The 26958-nt window shown below is 37.5% G+C and overlaps 1 protein-coding gene across 4 annotated transcripts in view; it reads left to right on the plus strand.

Annotated features, from left to right (window-relative positions):
* Eif4enif1 (eukaryotic translation initiation factor 4E nuclear import factor 1) overlaps window positions 1–26958 on the plus strand; it is a 50648-nt gene that overhangs the window by 4058 nt on the left and 19632 nt on the right. For all 4 annotated transcript variants that reach the window (XM_046439423.2, XM_046439424.2, XM_046439425.2 and 1 more), the window contains exons 3-7: window positions 9174–9247; window positions 12307–12434; window positions 15739–16025; window positions 16290–16491; window positions 20269–20444. In XM_046439423.2, the coding sequence (XP_046295379.1) occupies window positions 9174–9247; window positions 12307–12434; window positions 15739–16025; window positions 16290–16491; window positions 20269–20444 (867 nt within the window). The remainder of the gene's footprint in view (window positions 1–9173; window positions 9248–12306; window positions 12435–15738; window positions 16026–16289; window positions 16492–20268; window positions 20445–26958) is intronic.

Consider the following 26958-nt stretch of genomic DNA (forward strand, 5'->3'; position numbering starts at 1 on the left):
CCAAATGAAGGTAGAAGAGTGCAGATGTTTGGTCAGGTGCTTTCTAGGGTAAACATAACAGTTTCTCTTTGTGTTAGGACATCCTTTGATCCAGCTTGCTTCTCACATGTTATGTGCTCAGGGATCATATTATAAGTCTATTAACCTTGATAAAGTTAATTCTGCATGGTCCAGAAGATTTGGCTTTTTAAGCAGCTCCCAGGAGGGAACTCACTCATAGTAATAAGACTTTAGTCTTCCTTGGAAAACTTGATAAATGTGTTGGTGTTGTCAGGCAACTGAGATATTCACTCCTCAGGGTTCAGATGGTATCTGTTGTGCTTCCAAGAATATCTTAGGAACTCAAGTTAGAGTCACACTGGGTGCTTTCACACCTATCCATAAGCCTCAGTGACAGTTAACTGGAATGGTTATAAGTGAGTTTATCATATGCATCTGTTTCCTTATGATTTTGAGCCATTAATTAATTTTTGGTACTGGGAATTGAACCTTAAGGGCACTTTCCACTGAGCTACATCCCAGTCCTTTTTTTATTTGTTCTTGAGAGCCAGAGAATGTCTCACTAAATTACTAAGTTGCTTAAGCCTCAACTTTGCAATCCTCATGCCTCAGCCTAGCCATTAATTTATAAACTCAGGTCTATTTTGCTAGGCTAGTTTCCTAAGACCAAAAGCTATCTGTTGGTAGTATTTACATTTGTGTTTTTAAAGTGATTGTATTATATTGAAGGATTTGGGGAGGTTATAGAGTCGAGTCTCATCTGAAAGTTGTAGATGAAAAATGGTTTAGACAGTGATTATCAAAATGTGGCCCTCAAAGTGCAATCATTGCTAGTTAAAAACTTTTCTCAAAATGCAGACACCAACCAACATTAGTATCATCTAGTAACTTGTTACAAATAAAAATCTCAAGTCCGTTTTCTGTTGTATTAAGCCAGAAACTCTAGGGTTTAGATCTCAGCTGTGAGCATTTAATAAGCCCTTCAGGGGATTCTGATTCGAGTTTGCAAATCATTGATTTAGGAAACAGAGACGGCAGTGGTGCTTATATTAGTGGAAAAATCGGGGGGAATCATTCAGCTTTTTCTTACCTCATCAGAAGCACTCATTTACCAGTTTTTGAAGTGTATTACCATCTGATCTATTAGTGATGCCATCTTCTACTTGAAATACAAAATAGAAATGTTTTAGACTGTCCCATTATTCATATTCATGTTTTTCTTAAAGTGAACAGGCTAATCTTAGATCAGAGTGTACATTGTATTGTTCCTCCTTTGCTCCTCCTGTATTTTGCTACCAGCTCCTTATTAAATGTTATCATCTGCCACTTGGACAGGGAACAAAAGCAGAGGATGCTCAAAAAATTCAGCTTATACCAGTGTTGAGCATGCATGTTAAATTTACTAGCTAAAAAGCATGAGTTTTCTTGAGTTTTAACTTAATGTGGGTTCTTTATTACCTTGACTAGTTATAAATGGGCACCATTTTAATTCTTAGTATATGCACAGTCTTCAAAGGAGGCCAGCCTAGTTTGTGGCTGGCTGGCCAGTTGCTCATTGCTGTGGTTACAGCCACATCTATATCTGTGCTTTAAAGCCATTAAGAAAATAGATGAGCAACTGAAGTGGATATATTTGAGCAATCCTCATAGCTTCCATGGAGAGAATCAGTATAAGACTTGAAATTTAGCCTCTGAGAAAAGAATAAAACTTAATTTCAGGTAGAAACAGTAATTACGTAGCCAGTTTTTCCTATACAAAGATTTTGTTGGTAACTTCATGCATATCTTCCATAAACTGAGTTGAGTACTAGCCTCGAACAGGTGGCTTTTGAGTGACATACTTAGCTAAAAATTAAGGATGCCTGTTTATTTAAGGAAAGACAGAATTATGGTATAAAAGATCATTATATAATCTTAATGTGTCAGCTGTCCAGAAAACCTAGCTAGCCTGGCACAGTGGAACATGTCTGTAATCCCAGCAACTCAAGAGACTGATGCAGGAGTATTGCAAGTTTGAGGCCAGCCTCAGCAACTAAGTGAGACCCTGTCTAAGAATTAAAAGGTCTGGGGATGTAGCTCAGTGGTAAAGCACTGCTGGATTCAATCTCCAGTACCAAAAACTTTGTGAAAAGTTCTCAGACTGGCTGGCAAGACTGTAGATGGCTTTTTTTTTTTTTTTCTTTTGTTGGTTCTGGGGATTGAACCAAAGGGTGTTCTACCACTGAGCTACATCCTCAGCCTTTTAAATTTTAAGACAGGTTCTCAATAAATTGCTGAGGCTGTCCTCAAACTATGATCCTTCTGCCTTAGCCTCATGAGTCGTTGGGATTACGTACGTGTATCATCACATCCAACTAAGACCATAGATATGATAACTTTCTCTAACTATTATTCTTGAAAAGTTGGGATTCAGGGACCTTGCCCCCATGAATGTCCTTTCCTACTTGCTTATCATGGTGGATACTTCTAGCCAGATAAGAATCCAGTCATTGTACAATTAGATCCTTTAACATAAAAATTTATGGTGGGACCTTTAAGAGAAGGCTAGATTAGAAGCAACCTGCCTGAGAATGTGGCTTTTTGACTTACGGTTCCCAGTAGTCCACTGGACAGTGGCAAGGCCAGCACTAAGTGGCTGAGCTGTGGGAAAGGGTGGTATACCTTCCCTTACTCCCTTAAGAGCATTGAGAGAGGATAAGGAGAGGTTGAGTCCCACTCTTGGATTAGGATCTCCACTCTACCATGTGGCCTTCAGCCATATATTTAATGTCTCTAAATTTCATCCTTTTGCTCTGTAAAATGAAAATAGAATAAGACCTATCTTGTAGGACTTTATGGAGAATACTGGAGAAAATGCATGCCAAGTGCTTAGAAAAGTGCCTGACACAGTAGATGCTAACTGCTTATGATCTATTCATCTCTAGGTCACTTCTAGATGCTTTGGCCATTAACAATGAAATTGTTTGTTTTTTAAACACCTATCTTAATTATAAAATATTGATTTTTTTTTTTTTTAATTTTCTTGTGAATTGAAATCAGTTCACAGAGGTAGAGTTCACCTTTTGTTCTCTTCTATAAATGTGACTCAGGTAAAATTCTTCTATAATGTCAGAATGCGTAGTGGGAGTAGATACTAAAAGATGTACCTCCTTTAGCTACAAACTTTAGATCAAGATGCTTATTTTCTAAGTGTCATTGGTAAACCATTCCATTTTAATATGGAACCAGAAAGCCCTAAAAGATTTACATATTTAGGTTTCCTTTAGTATTTTCTGCCTGTTTACTTATTGTTTTACTTTGCTTATATCCGTTGTATGAGCACTTTTTAAAGCCAAGGTTTATTTTTATTGCATTGGCCAGATCAGTGAAAAATACATGAACCAAAAAGAAAAAAATGCTTTCCTGTTTTTTCCATTCCCATTTTCTTAATTTCATATAAATTCTTCCATTAGAAGAAAATTATATCAAATCAGTCACTGATAGATGCTTGGGTGAATCCAGGTGTAAGACTTATTTGCCAACATTGTGTGATCTGATATAAATCCCAACCTCCTATAATAACTAAATGGTGCCCTTTTAGCAACTAGCTTCATGAATGGGAGATGATGGAATGAATCCCCCACACCCCATGTGTGGTTGTTCACTATTGCCCTATTAATGCTGTTGTGATCTATTTTTAAAGCTTTCTAATCTCCCCCTCCTTCAGTACTTGGAATTGAACGAAAGACCTCACAGATAGTAGGCAAGTGCTCTACCACTGAGCTACACTACCAGTCCTTTTTATTTTTTGAGATAGGATCTCACTAAGTTGCTGAGGCTGGCTTCAAACTTGTGATCATCCTGCCCCAGTCTCCCAAGTCACTAGGATTATAGATGTGTGACATCGGGCCTAGCTTAAAACTTTCTAATCTTTTGAGAAAGTTACTCTATAGAATGAAGTGTTTGGTCAGTTCAGCAACCATCTGCAAGCCTAATGGGCCAGGACCAACACTAGTGGGCATGTGGAGGGTAAGAACAAGGAAAGGTGGTCAAAGATGGACCTCAACCTAATTGCTACTGTCAGAACAGTCACCCTCTTTAGGAAGAGCTTAGGTTACTTCTAGAGTGCTTTGGCCATTAACAATGAAATAGTTTGTTTCTTAAACACCTATCTTAATTATAAAATATTGAATTTTTTAATTTTCTTGTGTATTGAAATCAGTTCACAAAGGTAGAGTTCACCTTTTGTCCTCTTCTATAAATGTGACTTGGGTAAAATTATTTTTTCTATTTTTATTTTTTTAGTTGTAATTGGACACAATATCTTCATTTTATTTATATGTGGTGCTAAGGATCGAACCCAGGGAGGGCTTCACTCGTTCTAGGCAAGCACTCTACCTCTGAGCCACAACCCCAGCCTGGTAAAATTCTTCTATAATTTCAGAATGCATAGTTGCTTCTGCGTAGGATCCTACAGAAAGAAATTGCTTAGGTTCTTAACTATTGTTGTTTTGGACTTATATTCAGATTAATTTGCTTTCTGCTTTAATGATGACCACCAAAAGTGGGTGCCCACATTGGTAATTCACAAATAGATTGGGGAAGTTTCACAGTTACTCTTTAAGGAAGACTGCTGCAACTAAGAAAATGTGTTCATACTTCCTTGGGTATGTGACACTTGGGCAAATAACAGATTGTTCTTGCCTGATCAAGTTTTAGTAACTTGTGCAAAAACTGAGGTCTCAGCTGGGTATTGACTCATTTTTTTTGCCCAGGTGATAATTTTTGTGAAATTGCCCATTATCAGTAAGTTCCCATGGATTCTTACAAAAGGGTAAACTCACATTCTCTCATGAAATATTCATGAGGAGGGAGCACTCCTAGTTAAGAGTGGGCATTTTCCAAGTATTTTTCCTTTAGCCACAGTTGAGAGTTTTCTTCGAAAATATCCCCAAAAGGTCTGTTTTTCCAGAAATTACTGATGTGAAGGGTTTTTAATGAGATGGCAGTTGAACACTTCTCTTAAGAGACTGGAAGAGCCATAAGGGCAAGGATAAGAATCATCTGCTGATGGCTGGGCACTGAGCCTGGAACACAGGAAGAGTTCTGTAGACAGTGAAGAAAAGAGCAATTGCAATAACTTAACTCGTGGTTTCTTTCCTCACTGCTTAAGGGAGGGATTCTCTCAGGCATTTTAAAGGGGGATACTATCTTTTATACATTTTTAGGATCTTTTGGAATGTAACACATTTGGCTTTCTAAACCCAGCAAGGAGGCGCCCTCTCTTGGACCTTGGGCCACATTTTGAGAAAAATGCTCAATTCAAAGCTTTTTTTCTTCTTCTTCTTTTTTTTTTTTTTTTCCTTTATGGTGCTGGGAATTGAATCTAGGGCCTTAGGCATGTCGCATGAGTACTCTACCACTAAGCTACACTATTGGACTCAACTCAAAGTAGTAATTTTTTTTTTTTATACTAGGTTTTTAACCATGGGTGCTTTGCTGCTGAGCCACATCACCAGTCTTTTCTTTTTATTTTATTTTATTTTATTTTGAGGAAGGGTCTCTCTAAGTTACTTAGGACCTGGCTCAGTTGCTGAGCTGGACTTGAATTTGCTATTCTCCTTCCTTAACCTCCCAAGTTGCTGGGATCACAGGCAGCACCACTGCATCTGTCATTAAAATATTTCTTTATCTTGACCAGCAGGACCAAAATTTGGCCCTCCTAAATGTTTTGTGGATGTGTTAAAATGTTAATCTTTTCCGGTTGATTCTTTTTTTTTTTTTTTTTAAATATTTATTTTTTAGTTTCAGGTGGATACAGTATTGTTTTTTATTTTTATGTGGTGCTGAGGATCAAACCCAGTGCCTCACACATGCTAGGCGAGCACTCTACCCCTTGAGCCACAATCCCAGCCCTTCTGGTTGATTCTTAAATCATCAGCGTTTCAGCAAATAGCTAATAGTAATGAAGAACTTAGATCCTTGTTATATGTTGGAGTTAAAAGGTTTTTTTTCCTCCAAACAAACCCCATTGTTTAGAAACTTCTGTATATTGAGAATACATTTATTTTTTTAAATTGGCTTTTTTTAGTTATACTTAATGAGAATATGTACATTTAACGGTGAAGTATATCATCCTTGGGTAGCAATATGCTAAGGTTCTTAGTTTGATGTTTGAATTTGAGAAGGGTAAGGCAATTTGTAATAATCTTTGAGTTACATCTTTGTTGTTGTTGTTTGTTTTTTTAATGTGGTGCCCGGGAATCGAACATAGTGCCTTGTGCATGCTAGGCAAGCACTCTACCACTGAGCCACAACCCCGGCCCCTTGAGTTACTTCTAGTAGCAGAAAATTATTTATTTGACAGTGTTGTTTTTTTTTTTTTTCCCTCCCCTGTAGTATTATGTGTATTTCCTACGTTGCAGGGTATTTCCTGTTTCTACCTGAATATATTTTCCTCCTTCAGTGGGGAGGTGGTGGTGCTAAGGACCAAACTCAGGGCCTCATTGAATATTAGGCAAGGGCTGTATCACTGTAAACTGGAAAACTTTGAAGCCTTTTGCACAGTGCTTTTTAGGATTTTTTACTGTGACATCTGCTATTGGTATTACTACTATTGGTCTATTTGCCCTGCCTCCCTGCCCCCCCTGCCCCAATGTTGTATTTATCTCCACAGGTCTGTTTTGTTTTGTGCTTCTGGGGATTGAACTAGGACCTTGAGCATGCTAGGCAAAGCTCTTTCACTAAGCTATATCCCCATCCCATCTTCAAAGCTCTGACACTCTATCTGCCCTGCACATTTGTCTGAACTCTTGTCTTTATTGATTTATAGGTGGCATGACAGTTTTTTTAATTTATTGTGTTTTGGTTTTTGTATTGGGGGATTGAACCCAGGGGTGCTTAGCCACTGAACTATATCCCCAGCTTTTTTATTTTTTATTTTGAGACAGGGTCTCATTAAATTGCTTAGTGCCTCGCTGAATTGCTAGGGCTGACTTTGAACTTGAGATCCTCCCCTGCCTCAGTCTCCCAAGCCACTGGGATTACAGGTGTGTGCCTCTGTGCCCGGCCTTTGACAGTTTTTTTGAGAATTTAGACTGCCTCTAGACATTGTCTTATATTTGAAATTCTGTTTATCTTAGGCATCTAAACTTTTTTAGGTATTTCTACCCAATAAATAAGGTAATTTATAAGTAAATCCTAAATAAATGAAAGTATTTAATTGATATCCTGGTTTTAAAACTAAAATTTCCTCTGGTTGTAGGATATTTTGCTCACCTGAAAACATTTAAAGACTCCAGCAATCTGAAGACAGTGAATTTGTGCCATTGTTATATGCAGTGATTCCTATAGGCTGAGAGAGCAAATCTATCCCTCTGATACCTCAAAATATGGAAGCAGCCTGCATTCTCCTCTTGTGAGGTCTGGAATGGGAGTGTTGTAGAGGTCATGGCACAATGCTCCATGCTTTCTTGCTAGGCAGTTGCAGCATTTTACTGCTAATGAAAGTTTGTGGATTGCTTTATTTATTTTATTATGAAAATGTTTATATATATATCAATAAGACGCAGTCGATTTTGTGTATATTCCTATAAGTGTGCATGTATGTGTATTGGTTTGTATGTATGTTTGCATCCATATAGAAATGCATGTGTTTCCTGGGTCAGATGAAAGAGCCTATAACCAAATAAACACACACCTTGTTCCCAGATTTTGGTTTCTTATGGGACTAGAATTTCTCAGAGAAATGGCTAAATCCAGCATTAGGACAGGATAGGTACAAGCTAAATCAGTAAAGCAGTGTTTTTTTATTTGTTTTGTTTTGTTTTTACAAAAGATGGGAGCATATTGAAAGAACATGTGAGCCAGCCTGAAAAAGCTTCAGCTGACAATCTGGGATAATTTGGGCACTAAAATAATTAAGAACAATAACAAATTATAGATCATTGGAAAAACTAAGAATCATGATTCCATATCAATATAAAGAATAACTGGGGAGCTGGGATTGTGGCTCAGTGGTAGAGCATTTGCCTAGTATGTGTGAAGCACTGGGTTCGATTCTCTGCACCACATATGAATAAATGAATAAAGTAAAGACATAATGTCTAAAAAATTTTTTTTAAAAATAATAACTGGGGGAGAAGGAAAGATGTATGTTTACATATGATGCCAAGTGCTAGCAGCTGAATATCATGGCATCCAGCAGTGATACTGTTTCTCTTAAGTTAGTGTTTGGCTCCAGGAATACTTTAACCTTAAGCATAAGGAAACCTCAGACAAAGCCAAAATGAATGTTCTCTTAAAAAGTGAGAGGTAGGTATGTAGTAGAGCACTTACGTAGCAAGTTCTAGGTCCTAGATTCAATTCCAATACTGCAAAAAAGGGAGAGAGACTACATTATTTAGAAATGTCAGTGTCATCGTAGATAAAAGTTGTAGAGACCCAAGTGAGATAACAACCAGATTCTAGACTGGTTCCTGTGTTTGAAGGGAGAGAAAGTAAAAAAAAATGACAAAATTGGAATGGGGGGGGGTAGATTAAAGTATTATTGATAACTGTAGTTATATAAATCTGACAGGCCTTTTCAACCAGGGTCTGCAGAAGTCCCTATATCTGAAGTCATCTATTGTTTGTGATGGGTTGATGTCTCTCCTCTGCTGAAGACACAGTCCTTGAGAGAATGGAAAAAGTGTCCCTGAAATAATTTCTGAGCTGGGCAAGGTGTTACATGCCTAATCTTAGCTACTCGGGAGGCTAAGGCAGAAGGATTACAATTTGAGGCCAGCCTTTGGCATCTTAGCAAGACCCTGTCTCAAAATTAAAAAGAAAAAAAAATCTGTAGGGCCAGATTCTCTCTTGGAACTAGATAAGAGATTGTAAAAGAATATTCTCATTCTTTTTTTGTTATAATTATCAACTTTAATTGTGCAACTTGATGGTTTTCACTGACATTTCTATACGTGCATAAATTGTGCTTTTATCACGATTACCATCCCGCTAAACCATTACCTCTCTTCCATTGCATAGCATTCTTGTCCAAACCTCCAGTCCTTCCTGAAATAAGTCAAAAGTACAAATAAGAATTGTGTGAAATGTTTAAGGTAGATACTCAGAATTAATCAGAGGAGAAAGAAGTTGAAAGTGTATGGCCTGAAAACTGTAATTCAAAATCCCCATTTGATTTCTCTTTTTAGGAGGAGCTCTTGGATATAAAAGAACGCCCCCATTCCAAACAGAGACCTTCATGCCTTTCCGAAAAATATGACAGGTATCACTATCATTATAAGTCATTAAGTTCTACTTGTAAATTTTTTGTTCATTTGTTTTATCACACTTGGTAAATTAAGAATAATCTTAAGGTTTTGGGGCACAATTATAAATGAAGAAAGGACTTCATGAGATAATAACATGAACTTCAGGAAACTGATCATGAAACTAAAACTAGAAAATGATTTGATCAAAGTCACATAGAAAGCAGAAAAAATAGGGCTGGAGTTATAGCTTAGTGGTAGAAAGCTTGCCTCGCATGCACAAGGACCTGGGTTCAACAGCCAGTACTACAACAACAAAATAAACAGGAAAGAGAGATGAGACTTGAACCCAAGAGTCCTCACCAGGATCTTTTCTCCATACTTTATGGTTCTTGCTCTGTGCTTTTAGGGTACTTCTTTAAGGGCCTGCCCCAGGAGTGTTCTAAGCCCTTTACCTGTGTCCCCCCAAACCAATAACCATTTAATCATTCACATTAGCCTTATTGCTTCTTAGCCTCTTTTAGAAAAGATAGACAGCTTTGGTTTGAAGACACTACAACTGAAAATGGTCTGAAAATCTCCTATAATAACCCTCTCTCATACTTCTTATGATCACCTTAGTCATTTCTTAAATAGCAAGGTAAGGGGCTGGATTGTGGCTCAGTGGTGGAGTGTTTGCCTCACACTGGATTTGATCCTCAGCACTACATAAAAATAAAGGTATTTTGTCCATCTATAATCTATAACTAAAATAATTAAAAAATAAATAAAATGTAAAGATCCATCAAGAACTAAAAATATATATTAAAAAATGAAAGTAGATGATTCATATTTGTTCATGTTTTTAACATACAAAGTATCATATTAGGTTTCATTTCTTAGTTGAGTGGGTCACTTAAATTTTGTATGTGGACTCAAGGCTGTTAAACCTAGATGCTTCACCGCATTCTCCTGATGAAGATGATATTGGAATAATGACTATTTTGATTGGCTAGCATTTTTAGCATTTATCTTCAGATATGCCTGTGGTGTTGGTTTCCTTGTTTTTTTGTTTGTTTGTTTTTCATTGTAAAACCTTTTTATGCCTCAGGTTGGAATTGTTGCAACTGTTTCTTCTTGACACAGTTATAAGCAGGGGCTGAGGCTGTGGCGCAGCGGAAGCACACTTGCCCAGCATTTGTGAGAATTGGATTCAGTTCTCAGCACCTCAGAAAAATAAATAAAATAAAGGTCTATCAACAACTAAAAAAACATTTAAAAAAAATAAAGTTATAAGCAGACATACTAACTTTTATTCTGAAGTAGGGACATTGTACCTAGTGATAATACCAAAAATAAGAGATGAAGAGGAAAAGAGCTTCATTCTGTTGTTTCTCTTCTCTTTGAGAATGAAGATTTGTTGGGCTCTTAAACTCCAAGTAATCCTCACAAACAGCAGAAGATAGGTAATATCTCCTTTATTGTAAAAGGTTTCAAACTGAGAGGTTGGCTCACTTTTTCAAATGAGCCACTGGTAGAGCACTTGCCTACCATGTGCAAGATGTGTATTTACTCCCCCAGTACTACAAAAATAAAAAGTTATGTACCTACTACGTAGTAAATACTGAGTCAAGTGCTACCACATACTTCTGCTTCATGGAAGGCAGCCCACGAAAGACATATGTGGAGTATGATGTCACTATATAGTGCAGCCTGTTCTGCTTTATGGTTATCCTTTTTGTGAAGACAGCCCAAAAACATGTCTAGGATGTGGTAGCAAAGCTAGAATTTGATCCCAGATTGTTGGGCTCCAGAGCTTTTGCTCTGCGCAGTCTACTGCCTATCACTTCATTAAAGAGGGAATCAAAGGGCTGGTGTTGTGACTCAGCGGTAGAATGCTCATCTACCATGTGGGAGGCACTGGGTTTGATCCTCAGCACCACATAAAAATAAATAAAATAAAGGTATTGTGTCTAACTACAAAAAAGGGGGGAGGGGATCAACACAAAAACCTAAACTACACATCCTAGGTGCTAAAGAGATGTCCTGCTTGTGGAAAAAGTGAGACTGCATAAAGTTTTGGAAAAAATACATATTAAACATTCCAGGAAGTGCTTCTGTTAAAAGGATTAAGGTTTTTTGTTTTTGTTTTTTCTTTTTATCAGCTGTTAGTACTGATGAGTAATCAAAATGTTTATGAAAATTTTTGTATAGGACAAGTAACCATAATCCATATGTACCCCTAAGATTTGTGCCCTACATGTTTCATTTGTATACAGACCACTGGTTGGTTATTTGTTTAGTACTAGGGATTGAACTTCCACTGAGCTACATCCCTTTCCTATTTATTTATTTATTTATTTATGGTGCCAGGGATTGAATTCAGGGACGCTTAACCACTGAGCCACATCCCTAGCCCTTTTTTGTATTTTATTTAGAGACAAGGTCTCACTGAGTTGCTTAGGGCCTTGCTAAATTGCTGAGGCTGGCCTTGAACTCGCCATCTTTCTGCCACAGCCCCACAAGCTGCTGAGATTACAGGCATCTACCATCATACTGTCTTCCTCTTTATTTTTTATTGAGACAAGGTCTCACTAAGTCACTGAGGGTCTCACTAAATTTTTCCCCCCTTGAGTACCAAGGATCAAACCCAGGGGCAACTTACCACTGAACCACATCCCCAGCCCTCACTAAGTCGCTAGGGTTCATTAATTTGCTGAGGCTGGATTTGAACTTGCTTCCCTTCTACCTCAGCCTCCCGAGCCACTGGGATTACAGTGTGCCACCACACCCAGCTAAATTCCTGAGACTGGCCTCAAACTTGGGATACTCCTTCCTCAGTTTCTGATTGACTGGGATTACAGGCATGTACTACATTACCCAGCACACCATTGGTTTCAAGTTCATGTTGGTATTATTAAATTAATTGCTTGTTTTTGTTCTCATCTTAAGAGGTAACCATTCTGAAGGCAACCATGAAATTTTGTATTGGAAAGGGGTTTCCTTAACTTATTACCTGAAGAGGTTAGAGATTAGACTACCCACGTATATAGTTCATGGCTGCAAATGCTAACTCTCAGTACCTTTTGACCTACAGTGATGGTGTCTGGGACCCTGAGAAGTGGCATGCCTCTCTTTACCCAGCTTCAGGGCGTAACTCACCAGTGGAAAACCTGAAGAAAGAGTTGGATAATGACCGACCCTCCCTGGTGCGTAGGATCATAGGTGAGTGAGTACAGTCTCTTATAAGTAGAGACAGAGGTTTGGGGGAGGCAAGCTCTTAGCTGCTAGTTTCATTGTTAGCTGTGAGTTTTATGTATGGTGGCAGGGAGCTGTTTTCAGGAAACTGATTTACTAGTTGAAATTTTCCTAATTAATAAGGTAATATTATAATCTTCCTATATGGCAATGGCAAGTAGACTATGTTATTAGGATATGTAGAGATGTCTTTCATTGGTGTGCATAATAACAAAGCTGTTCTGTAAATCTGATCATGCTTCATCTCATACAAGATTAGTACTTAGGTGTAAATTGGTTCTGGCAATTATTAATTTATAATGAACTGTGAGCAAAATAGAGTTTGGAAATGGTTTGAGACTAGAATAAAGTTTGATCTTATGTACCTTTTCTCTTTAAACTAGAAAAGATATTATTTAAGGGTGAAATGGGGACTTGGCAATATAAAAATCATTTAAGGAACTCGTAAGAAATTCTTTTGAGATGAGAAGACCCATCATAAAAACTTGGAACTGAGCAAAGAAGATATGGGTGGCTCTAGATTGAGTTGTAAGTTTCTCCTACACAAACTGGGCACAGTAGCACACACCTATAATCGTTGGGACTTGAAAGGATGAGATAGGAGGATCACAAGTTCAAGACCAGCCTGAGCAATTTAGTACAGCCCTAAGCAACTTGGCAAGACCTTATCTCAAAATATAAAAAGAGCCGGGGATGTGGCTCAGTGGTAAAGTGACCCTGGGTTCAATGTCCAGTATCCAAAAAAAAGATTGTTCTATACAGTCTGTAAGTACACTTAGGCTGAAGATACATCTCAGTGGTAGAACATTTGTCTATCATGCATGAGGCCCAGGGATCAATCCCCAGTACCACCCAAAAACAAAACAAAAAATGTATGTGTGTCCACACACATTCTAACAGAATTAGAGACTTTATTAAAATGGTGAAAACTCCCAGACATTGTAGCACATACGTATAATCCCAGCAGCTTGGGAGGCTGAAGCAGGAGGATCTGGAGTTCAAAGCCAGCCCCAGCAACTTAGACCCTATTTCTAAATATTTTTTAAGAGGGCTGGGGGCTGGGGCTATAGCTCAGTGGTAGAGTGCTTGCCTAGCATGTGTGAAGCACTGGGTTCAATCCTCAACACCACATAGATACAATACCTTTATTTATTTTTTTATCTACAATTTTTAAAAAGTGGGGGTGCTAGGGAATGTGGCTTGGCAGTTAAGCACCCCTGGGTTCAATCCCTGCTATCAAGAAAGAAAAAAAAAAAAGTGAAAATTTAGAAGGAACATGAATATCCATTAGTGGAAGTAGATTGAATAGACTTTGGTATACCCATATATAGGATTATTACATTGTTTGTTCTGTCACAATGTGTTATAGGTGTGTTTATTATAAATTATATGCATGTATATTGAGTAATAATCTAGTTATACAAAACTATCTACATTGTATCCTGTTTTTGAAAAAACAGACTAGCACAGATATTCCAGGAAAGTCTATACCAAAACATCCTGGAACTAATTCTGGTGAGATGACTAAAGGAAGTTCTTCTCAATTGGACTAAACTTCAGTTTTCTGGGTTTTCTAGGAAAATATTTTTTACATGACAACGTGTTTGTTTTTCTTAGTTTATTAAAATTTACATACAGTAGCCTGCACATACAGAATGCCATTAGAAAAAGTTCAGACTGTTGTGTAACTTGTGAAACCATTACCACAATAAAGTAAAAATACTAAGCATTTCCATCACCCCCCAAAATTACCAGGTATCTGAGTCCCTCCTTTTAACCTCTCCTCACCCTCCTCAACCAGGCAAGCTGTAAATTGCTTTCTATCACTGTAGACCAGTATATATTTCTTAGAATTGTATATAAATGGAATTGTTACAATGTGTACTCCTCATGTATACCTTCTTTCACTCAATTAAGATTTATCCCTGTAGTTCAATGTGTAGTTTGTTCTTTTTTATTCCATTATATGGATTCATCACATTTTATCCATTTATCAGTTGATAGACATTTGGGTTGTTTAGTTTTTGACTGTTAACCAAAGCTGCTGTGAACATTAATGTATAAGTCTCTGCATGGACATATGCTTTCTTATCTCTTGGCTAAATACCTAGGTGTAAAATGCCTGAGTTGTATGGTAAATGTATATTTAATGTTTTGAAAAACTGCCAAACTCTTTGACAAAGTGTTCTATTTTACATTTCCACCAGCAGAATATGAGGGTTCTGCTTGTTCCACGTTCCTGTCAGCACTTGAAATGTTCACTTTTTAATTTTAGCCATTCTAATAGGTGTGTAGTGATATCACATGGTCTAATTTGCATTTCCCTTTTCATGTGGTGTTTTTTTTTGGTGGTGGTGGTTGTTTTTAGTTTTTGTTTTTTGAGACAGGGTCTCATGAAGTTACTGAGGCTGGTCTCAAACTTGTGATCCTCTTTCCTTAGCCTCCCCAGGTGCTGGGATTATGGGTGTACACCACCATGCCCACTCTTTTTTTTTTTTTTTTAATTTGTCTTTTGTTACTGAGCTTTTAAATACTCTAAATACAGATTCTTTTTTTTTTTTTTTTTTTAGTTGTAAATGGACATAATATCTTTATTTTTATGTGGTGCTGGGGACCGAATCCACAGCCTCACACATACAAGGCAAGCACTCTACCACTGAGCTACAACCCCACCCCCAAATACAGATTTTTCGTAAGAAATATGCCAAAAATATTTTGTCATTGTTTGCTCTGTCTTTGCATTCTCTAATTGGTGTCTTTCAAACAATGGAAATTTTACATTTTAATCAAGCCCCATTTATCTGTATTTTAAAATGGATCATAGTTTCTTTGTCATGGCTGAAAAAGCTTTTCCTAATCCAGTGCCACAAAGATTTTCCTCATGTTAGGCTTTACAGTTATATGTGTGATGCATTTTATTATTTTGTGTGTATGACTGTTCAATACCATCTACTGAAGAAAGACTTTTTAAGCAGTTATTTTTTTTCCAAATACTGACACCTATTAGTTTTTTAGTAGATAAAACATTTGCTTTTACTTAAATTAGTAAGGTCTTATCAGATACTAATCACAGAAAATCGTATAGTGTGAAGTACTTTTACTGCTCCAAAGAGAAAAGGCAGAAGTCTTACTTAAATAATACTGTATGAGTTACTATGAATCTGTTGATAAGCCCCCCATTACTTTTTTTTCAACCCTACCCCTTCTACATCACCTAAAGAAAAAAATCCTTATGGCTTTGGTTACCATTCTCTTTCCCTCATCTTTCCAGATCCTCGAGAGCGTGTGAAAGAAGACGACTTAGATGTTGTTCTCATCCCACAGAGACGAAGCTTTGGTGGGGGCTGTCATGTGACAGCTGCTGTTAGCTCCCGTCGCTCAGGAAGTCCATTGGAGAAAGAGAGTGATGGGCTTCGCCTGCTTGGTGGACGAAGAATTGGCAGTGGGAGGATAATCTCTGCCCGGACCTTTGAGAAGGATCACCGTCTTAGTGATAAGGACCTACGCGACTTGAGAGACAGAGATCGTGAGAGGGACTATAAGGACAAGCGTTTCAGGGTTTGTTTTCTAGACCTTTTGACACCTCACATGTTTGGGGACTTAATATTAGAACCTAGATGAATATAGCCCACTTTTAACTAATAAACAAGGAGGAATAGAGCAGGGTGGGCAGGGGGACATGGTGATGGGCTTCAAGTCCACAGCATAGTTTATTTATTGAAGTAAGCATTATTAGTTAATTTGTTAAGACTTTGATTAAAGTACAAATGTTTTGACTAGAATTTTTTTTTCTTTTTTTAAAATCTTTTTGTTGTTTTCCAGAGGGAGTTTGGGGATAGTAAGCGTGTCTTTGGAGAACGCAGAAGAAATGATTCATACACAGAAGAAGAACCAGAATGGTTCTCAGCTGGACCCACAAGTCAGTCTGAAACAATTGAACTGACTGGCTTTGATGATAAGATACTAGAAGAAGATCACAAAGGTAGAAAAAGAACAAGGCGACGGACGGCCTCTGTGAAGGAAGGTCTGTATAAACTTCGGGAGGGAAGTTCACTTTTAAATAGGATGTGATTATCATTGGCTTAATTGCATACTTAGGAATGGGCACCTGTTGGTACAAAATGTAAAGTTTATTATGTTGCAGTTTGATTTTTAAAATTGCTTCCTAAGCAAAATTTCACAATACTATCTTAACCTTTGCCTACTGTACTAAACAGGTATTGTGTTATCCTGTGTGCATTGTTTTTTTCATGAACACAATTCATGAAGGGTTCCTCAAGGTTGGTAAACATGGTGAAAATAAAGAGGGTTTTCAATTATGTACTAGACACAGTGGTACAGTGGTGTGTTGTTTCTGTATAATAAATCCTAACAACTCTGTGGTATAGGTCTTTTTTTTTGTACTGGGGATTGAAACTAGGGATGCTTTACCACTGAGCTAAGTTGATGAGGGCCTCACTAAGTTGCTGAGGATGGCTTTGCCTTCCAAGTTGCTGGGATTACAAACGTGTGCCACTGTGCCAGGTGGTATAGGTACTTTTACGCCCATTTCACAGAATAGAACATAGAGGCTCAGAGGTCTTAAATGACAGAGACCACTTCCTCACCATGCTGATAGACCATCCCAGATCAGTCATTTGTGATTTACGTTCTCCCAAACTGTTTTATCAGCTGTTTGATAAGCTCCTTGCTAAACTGTAGGAGCCAGAGTTGATGTGTGTGAAGAGTCTGGTGCAACATAGGGGCACACTTATTTTCAGGGCAGTGACCTGGCTGTAAGATGACCATCCTTGTGCTGATGATCTTGGCCTGGGGTTGTACTGAAGCTGCTGCAAAGAAAAAGATATTCCATAACATAATCTATGCTTTTCTGTTTCTTTTTTAAATACCAGGGATTGAAGCCAGGAGTACTTAACGACCAAGCCACATCCCCACCCCTTTTATTTTGAAACAGTCTCACTAGATTGCATATGGCCTCACTAAGTTGCTGAGGCTGGCTTTGAATTTAGGATCCTCCTACCTCAGCCTCCCAAGCCCCTGGGATTACAAGTGTGCGCCACCATGCCTACCTTAACATAATCTTAATGGGTAGACTTGTTTCTTTGTAAGGTGAAGACAATGCTTTGTCATACCTATAAGGGTTGCTTTTAGCTGTAAAGATTAAATTTGCACATCAGAGCTCTGCCTCTCCTGGACACTTATGCAGTACATTTTAATATTAAAGATTTTTTTTGTTGTTGTTTGCTTTTAATAAATGGATGAGCAAAGTACAGACTTTTTATGGCTCCCACATTACCCTTACAGTGGGAAATAAAACTGCAGCAAAATGTCTATTATTTGTCCTGAAGTTGGCAGTCAGGTTCTGGTGGATACAATGGGCCAAGGAGAAGCATACACTGATGAGGCTATTGAGTTTATTTTTGCTAGGGCTCAGTTTCTTTTTCCCCACCTCTCTCCCCTTACATTACTAGGAATTCAATCCAGGGTCTATGCATACTAGGCAAACACTCTACCAATGAGTTGTATCCTCAGCTCCTTTATCTTATTTTTAGACAGGTTCTTGCTGTGTTGCCAGGCTAGCCTCAAACTTGAGATCCTCCTGCCTCAGCCTCCCAAGTAGCTGGAATTACCGATGTGTACCACCATACCCAGCTTAAGGCTCAGTTTGTCTGTAAAGTGGAAACAATTCCTCCACCACAGCACTTGTTTTAGTTTAACTGTCAGTCTTTAAAAACCCACTGGAGAAACTGCCTATTGCTTTGTCCATGGCTTATAAAGGTGCCTCTCTCGTTACCTGAGGACCCCTGAAGGATTAGGATTCTTAGCAGGCATCCCCATAGAGGAGACATGTAGCCTTATACACACAGTTTTATGTGGAAGAGTTTGGGTAGCTATCCTAGGCTTGCTAGTACTGAGCAAGGCACTTATCTTTTGTGCTATTGTATTTCCCTGCTTTGCTATCTAGCTTCTTGGAGCATTGTTGGAATTAAAACAGAAGTTAGCATTTAATTTGTGTTCTAGAATATCCAAGCTGATTAAAATAACAAGACTACAGTATTTCTTGGGGAATTTTGAGAAGGGATAGGTCCAGGTTGTGTTTTGTTCTTTTTGTTTAATTTTTTTCCCTCGCTCTTAGAAAGATTCCTGTCTACCAGGATCTTGAAACTATAGACAACTTTTTTAAGTGTCTTTGCAGGGGGTGAGTTGTAGGGAGTTCAGTTCTTAAAAGTGTTTAATGCTTGGTGTCTCTCATTGTACTTGTTCAGAGTTTGGCTTTGTTTTTTAGAGCCCTTCCAAATGACAGATTTTTGTTTGTTTGTTTTTGTTTGGTTGGTTGTTTTGTTTTGCTTTGCTTTTTGCCTATACTTTGGCAAAAATTAAGATGTGAAATTAATTAGATGTTTAGTACCTGGTAGCTTTATTTACCCATGTATTGCCATCTTAAAAATATAACTGAACAGTTCTGAGGTTACTCTATAATCTGGCACTGTAGAGTAAGACAAAGCTGATTCGAGCAGATTACCTAGTCTTAGATCTCAGTTTCATCACAGAGTTGCTATAACATAGTGTAGTAAGCCAGTCACAGTGGCACACACCTGTAATCCCAGCAGCTTGGGAGGCTGAGGCAGAAGGATCGTGAATTAAAAGCCAGCCTCAGCAACTTAGTAAGACCCTAAGCAACTCGGTGAGACCCTGTCTCTAAATAAAGTACAAAAAAGGGCTGGGAATGTGGCTCAGTGGGTAAGGGCCCCTGAGTTCAATCCCTGGTATCAAATACACACACACACACACACACACGGTGTGATAAGTGCTCTGAGAGAGAATGCAAGGATTACAGATAAGGCAATAATTAATTTACTGCACAGAGTGCAAAAAAAGATAGAGCAGACTTCCCAGAGGAGGTAACATTTAAACTTTGCCTTGAAGGACAAGCTGTCACCAATCGTAGGCAAAAGATGTACCCTAGCTGGACACAGTGACAGTTTCTATAATCTCAGAAACTGAGGCTGAGGCAGGAGGATGGCAATTTTGTGGGCAGCCTCAGCAACTTGGCAAATCCCTAAGCAACTTAGCAAGACACTGTCTCAAAACAATAAAAAGGGCTGGGGATGTAGATCAGTAGTAAAGCACCCCGGGTTCAATACACAGTACCAAAAAAAAAATTGCTCTTCTTTAGGTTTTACATAAATACCTTAGGTTGTTGAACCCTGACTTTAGTGGTGGTATGGATGCATGGGCAGAGCCAAAATAATTTGGTTCCACTTATTAATCAGTAAAAGACTCGTAAAGAATCTTTAAAGAAAAAAAAAGCAGTATAGAAAAAGAATCCACTACAGTGTTAGAAAATTGAAGTACTTAAGAGGGGGACCATAATCTTTCCCCTATCATGTTGGAATTCTGGCATTTTTCCTCTTCCAACTCCCAGAGGAGTTGAAAGTACAGTTCTTGTGCAAGAAATCTGCTTTTAAAGTTACTTGCAGCTCAACAGGCATGGTGCAAACACCTGTAATTCCAGTGACTCAGGAGGCTGAGGCAGGAGGATCACAAATTTGAGGCCAGCTTCAGCAGTTTAGCAAGGCCTTGGTGAGACCCTGTCTCAAAACTTAAAAAAAAAAAAATTTTAAAAAGCTGAGGATGGACATGCCTCTGTGGTAAAGCACTTCTGGGTTCAATCTTTAGCACCAAAACAAAAACAAAAGCTACTTGTGGCTCTTCTATATGTGTGATGATGGCCAAGACCACAAAGTAAGACTGGAGTGGTTCTCTTCATCAGACTGTTTTGTCCTGGTTTTGCTTTCAGGCATAGTTGAGTGCAATGGAGGAGTAACCGAGGAGGATGAGGTGGAAGTTATCCTCACCCAGGAGCCTACTGCTGATCAGGAAGTGCCAAGGGATGCCGTCTTGCCTGAGCAGTCCCCAGGAGAATTTGACTTTAATGAATTCTTTAACCTTGATAAGGTGCCATGCTTGGCTTCGGTGAGTGTAGCAGTGCACTTGTAAATATGAATGGAGCAACAAATGGTATTTAAGATTTGTTTGTTTATTTGTTTGTTTTTGAAATGAGGTCTTGCTGCACTGCCCAAGCAAGCCTCAAACTCCTGAACTCAGGTGATTCTCCTGTTAAAATGTTGTTTTGCTAGATGCTATTGAGGTTTTTGGCTTTTAGTCTCAAATATTTCAATTTTTATTAGGGTTTTTTGTTTTGTTTTGTTTTTAAAGGCTTAATGGAAATGATTAAAAGATGATTGTGTACCAGTTAACTTTTTCTAGGTTGTTAGCATTTTAGTAAAAACACTTCAAATGTTTAAGAATATTGCTTCCTTTAACTTTGGGGGTAAGGTGGGATGTTTTTGTTTTGAGCCAGGGTCTGTCTCACTGTGCTGTCCAGGCTGGCCCTAAACTACAGGGTTCAAGTAATCTTCTTCCTGTTTTAGCCTCCCAAGCAACTGGGAATACAGGCACCATGTCTAATTATCTTCTTTCTTTTCTTTTTCTTTCCCAGGGATTGAACCCAGGGGCACTTTTACCACTGAGCCACATCCTCAGCCCTTTTTTATATTTTATTTACAAACAGGGTCTCACTGAGTTACTTAGGGTCTCACTAAGTTTCTGAGGCTAGCTTTGAACTCTTAATTCTTGCACCTGAGTCTCCTGAGTGGCTAGGATTTCAGGCATGTCCCACCACATAAAGCCAAATTCTTTTATTTCTAATTATTTGTCTTTAAGACTTATTGTGAAGTGCCTTTTTTTAAATTACTGGTGATTTGTGTACACCAACCTGCATTCCTTGGGGGAGTCTATCTGCTTAGATGGTACCATTTGTGATATGATAATGCTAAAAATCTTTAGTAAAAAGAACCTGGGATACTGTATGCATTGCCATTAAACTCTTTTGAGTATAGTGTTTCTGGACTACTAAAGTAGAAACTATAAGCCATCCCTAATCTTTGCTTGCGACTTACCCTTGTTCTTATCCCTTCAACATTTATGAATTACTATAACCCCACTGAAGTTTTGGAGAAGGGTTATAACTATAGACTGTGTGCACAGAAATGGTTTTTTCTGTGGGATTTTTGTTGTTGTTTTTGGTACCAGGGATTAAACCCTGGTGCTCAACCACCGAGCCACATCCCCAACCCTTATATTTTATTTAGAGGCAAGGTCTTGTTAAGTTGCTTAGGGCCTCACTAAATTGCTGAGGCTGGCTTAAACTCACGATCCTCCTGCCTTAGCCTTGAAAGCCACTTGGATTACAGGCGTGTGCCACCATGCATGGCTTTTTGTGACTCTTTTAAAAAGAGTGTGTAGAACCATGATACAGTAAAAAATTTTTAAAATTCTGTTTTTTCTTCATGTCTTATTTATAACACTAAATACATGAGTTGACTATTCCTGTAGAACTGGTCATTCACAGAATTTAACTTAAAATAATTCTACTCTTTAACTGTTGCTGCTCCTTATTTGATGACTGCATGCACAGAAAAAAATTGGGCACAACAGAGCAGACAAAATTGACCTGTCTTCTTTGTCGTTTTCTTGTTCCCCTACACTCAAAAGATGGCCACCCAGAATAAGTGAGCTGGCACTGCACAGCACTGATTAGATACAGGGCCTCAGGTGAGTTCTAGGACAATACTTACTAAATTCTCTGTGGTAAAGGGCCAGGTTTTATTTCTGGAATTAGTATGAAGTATGTCACAGGGCTGGGGTTGTAGCTCAGTGGTAGAGTGCTTGCCTGGCATGTTTTTTAAAGTACATGTCTCAGCAAATATCAAATTCTTGTAAGAGTTTCTAAGCATTTACTTTTACTTTCTGAACATATGTTAATGTAAACCAGTATGAGCCAAGAATACATTTGTCTGTAGCATTGTTCAGGAATATGTGGAATGTGTATCCAAATCAAACATGGCAAGTGTTTGCTCAGTTTTGTTCCTGAAGTTCTAGCAGCAATTTTAATTGTAAGTTTTCTACCCAGATACATCATAAAGTCTCCTAACCAATAATCCTTTGGTTCACTCCAAACACAAAGATCTTATCCAGATGTGAGATTTGTTTGTTTTTAAAAAATTTTTTTTAGTTGTTGGATCTTTTTTATGTTATTCATTTATTTATATGTGGTGCTGAGAATTGAACCCAGTACCTCACACATATGAGGCAAGCGCTATACCACTGAGCCACAACCCCAGCCCCGAGCTTAATTTATTTGATGTAAAATGGAGTGGTCCTCTTTAATTCTTTAACTTCTGAGGGTACCGTGGTTTTGGTTTTTTTTTTTACATCAACTGTTTAGTGACTTTTTTTTTTTTTTTTTGCATTCTCTTAGAAGACAGATGGAAATCATATTATCAAATGTTTTCACAGCAGATCAAATTTTAGAGACCTGTACTTGACTCCAAATGTGAGCACCTGCAAAATTCATGTGTGTGCCTAGGCAGAGGAAGAATTCACTCTTTGACTTAAAATGCTAAACTTAAACTTTTAATAACAACAGGTAACATGCATGCAGTGCTGATTGCTTAAGGCTTTACATATAGTAAGTCATTTAATCTTCATAGATCTCTTGTAAATTAGTTAGTTGTTTCCATTTTACAGGTGAGGAAGTAAAAGTTTAAATAATTTGCACAAGGTAACCCAGCTATAAGTGCTGGAAACTGAACCCTAACTTAAACAGTTTTATTTAAGAATTTCTGCTCTTAACTCACCACAACTATACTCTCTCTGAAACATAAGAGGGAGGAATAGGGATTTGGCATCATCTTAACTTTTTGTTCTCATCCCCAGACAAAACCTTGGCTAATGGTGAGCAAATTGGTACTAGGCCAGAGTATCTGTCTTCAAATTTTTCATGGAGTCAATACTCATTAACCCACTTTGTCCCATCGTCCAGATATGGAACACATGTAAAACCTTAAATATGGTACATATTATATAATATGTAACATAAGTAATGGTAATACAATAGTATTATGTTATATATATAATTTGTACATTATGATTTCCAACCTATTTTAATGAACTGTGTCAGTGTTTTTGAAGTATTTGCAGAATTGAATACTTGGGACTTAATGGTTTCAGGTATATATTTTATAAAAGATTTACTTTAAAGCCAAACTGGGATTAATAAAAATAGATGCTCTGATTGTGCCACATAACCAGCTGAACCCTAGTATACAATGCTGAGAAAATGACTAATTGGGAAAAGTATGAAAGAGTGTAAAGGATTTGAATGTCAATTGGCAAATGTATAAAGTGCTTAAAACAGTAAGCAACACACAGTAAGCTCCTCAGATATTGGATGTTAATAAATAGAAACAGAAATCAATGACAGAACTGAGAATACAGTTTTTATACCATGACTGTATAATAAGCCACAAGAAAAATCTTAAATAATGCATTAGTTCAGAAGTATTTATCAAGCAACTGTAGTACCTGGATACTGTTCAAGGAACTGAGGTTACATGAGAACACGAAGATCCTGTCCTTATAGAACTTTTTAGCAGAGGAAACAGGTGAGAAATCAGAATATACACACACATATATTTACATGTGTATATATTTGTATGCTATGTTCACTGGCATTGCAGTACCTTAGAAATTGACAAGTTGGCAGCCACAGAAATCTACACAAACTGAAAATGTGGATCACATATGCAAATAATTTGTTAAATATGTAACTGAAAGGTTTAAATAGATGCAATACTTCCTGGTAGTGCACACCTGTAATCCCAAGTGACTTGTAAAGCTAAGATGGGAGGATCACAAGTCTGAGGCCAGCCTCATAATTTATTGAGGCCCTAAGCAATTTAACAATACTGTCTCAAAATAAATAAAAAGGGCTGGGGATGTGGCTAAGTGGATAAACACCCCTGGGTTCATTTGTACAAAAAAATAAAATAGATGCAACTCTTAACTAATACTGTCTGACACCTAACAGGGTTTAAATATGTTGAGTAAAGAAAAAGATGACATAGAAAGATCTCATTGATGTAATCAAAAGATGCTCAAAACAAAATGTGAAGAAATCAATAAACTAGAGTAAAACACAAAAATGTAATTTCCTTAAAGTGGAAAGCAGAAAAGGAAACCAAACATCAGTCAGTAAAACTGAGTGATTATCAAAGAACAAAAATATTTCATGATGTATTTGCTTATCAGAATATGAATTCAGGGATATGACTTGTCTAAATGACCTTTGTTTGAAGGACCAAACTAATAGTCACAACAGTCATGTAAAAATGCTATTGAAGCTGGGCATGGTGGCGCATGCCTATAATCCCAGCAGCTGGGGAGGTTGAGGAAGGAGGATCACAAGTTCAAAGCCAGCCTCAGCAACTTAGCAAGGCTCTAAGCAACTTAGCAAGAGCCTGTCTCTACAATAAAATGCAAAAAAGAGCTAGGGATGTGGCTCAGTAGTTAAGTGCCCATGGGTTCAATCCCAGTACCCCCCAAAAAAAAAAAAAATGATACAGAGAATTTACTAACAAGTGAAACAACCAGAATACAGAGTTCTCAGACTCCTTGATCCACTGGTGGCTGATAAGGACATAGCAGAGGATGCCCTGACCTAAGAGTTGGAGCTGTTTCCATTACTCCATTTCATTTGCCAACATATAGGAGAGAGTTTCTATCATTAGAGTGTCCCAGCTTGCTCTATTATGAAAATTACTAAATAGATTAAACTCTTGGTTTAAATTGCTTTAGTTTCTTAGTGTTTCTGCAAAATTTTTCTAAAAGAAAGTTTGTGCTCTTGAACTATGCTTTAAAATTTGCTTATCCACTGAAGCAAAGTTAGTGACTGATCAAAATATAGAAATGACTTTCTCTATTTCTTCAATCTTTAGAAAATGTCCAGATACTTCTTGTCCTTTTCTTTTTCGTGTTCTTTTGGTATACCTTGTGGCTTTTTTCCCGTGTGACATAATCAGAGGAAATAAAGAAAATGCAAAGCTACCATTTTTTGCTATTTGTAAAATTTCAAAATTTCTTCAACACAAAAAACCATAATCATAGCTTTTAATTACTACTTTTACAGTTCTGTTATTTTGATTACAGTCCTTAATTTTTCCACTGTGAAATGTCATAATGTTTATCCTACACTTTAATTAATGCAAAATTAGTGCACTCAAAAGTCATATGTAAGGCATGAGAGTCTACAAGTGGAATGTGATTGAAACTGTTTGAATAATTTCTCTGAAATAGAAGTTCCAGAAACAATCAAATTAGGGTTTTCAATTAAAATCCCTTCAAGAGAAGAATTTTATGATTTAGTTTGGATATAGATTATGAAAACATTCTTCTAGATAAGAACAAAAACTTAAATCTAACCATCCCCTACTGAATATTGGTTGGAAAATAGTGGGTTTCAGGCTTCAAATAAAATAAAATCAATCAATTCTGTCATGCATAAAAACCAGTTTGGGCTGCGCATGGTGGTGCACTCCTATAATCCCAGCAGTTCAGGAGGCTGAGGCAGAAGGATCTCCGGTTCAAAGCCAGCCTCAGCAATGGTGAAGTGCTAAGCAACTCAATAAGAGACCCTGTATCTAAATAAAATACAAAATAGGGCTGGGGATGTGGCTCAGTGGTGGTGTGTTCCTGAGTTCAATCCCCAGTACCCAATAATAAATAAAGACCAATTTGGATATTTAACTGAATTTATAATAGGGTAGAATTAAAAATTTGAATTTTAAAAATAGCTTAAATCTAGCTTTTCAAAGATTGGTGATAGAGGGGCTGAGGTAGTTCAGTGGCAGAGCGCTTGCCTAGAATGTGTGAGGCCCTGGGTTGGATCCTTAGCACCACATAAAAATAAATAGAAGCATTCTGTTTATCTACAACTACCAAAAAAAAAAAAAAATGGTGCTAGAAATGACTTAGGAAATATGGTGGAAAAAAAATTTCTGATCATAGTGCATCACTTAATTGTCCCTATTAAACCAAGTCTATAGAGATTGATTTGAAAGAAAACAAATACCTATAAATTTCCCATTAAGCTCAAACAGAAATTAGATATCAGTTAAAATACCATCTTTAAGCTCTGCTTTTACACCTTCATTCCTGAATTTGTTAGGATTGAATTTTATGGTATTCCTTAAAACTTAAAGACCACCAAGATTGAACCAAGGATTTTCAATTCTCCATGGAGACTTGGTGTTTAGTTAAAGTTACTTATTATCCTGGCAGTGGAATACTTCATTCTGGTACTGATTTTTATTTTTCAACTAAGTCCTCTGAGAACATTTGATAGGACTTAGATTTTCTAATAAGGTAAAGGATAGAAAATCATAACACTGTGTGTGGCCTAGAGACTTCATTATATATGCTTAGAAAGTGCATAGTTGGTTATCCCCAAATTTGAGTTACTCAAAAATGACCAAGAAAGGGGAAGAAAATTGAAGATTCAAAATCCTAAGTTTAAGGGGTAGGAAGCATCAAAGGAAATTCAAAGAAAGTGATCCTTTCTTAAAATTTGAACTTTCTTGTCTTTTTT

Source organism: Marmota monax, unplaced genomic scaffold (genome assembly GCF_021218885.2).
Source record: "Marmota monax isolate L192 unplaced genomic scaffold, Marmota_monax_Labrador192_F-V1.1 WCK01_AAM20220418_F8-fsc00253, whole genome shotgun sequence".
Lineage (NCBI taxonomy): Eukaryota > Metazoa > Chordata > Mammalia > Rodentia > Sciuridae > Marmota > Marmota monax.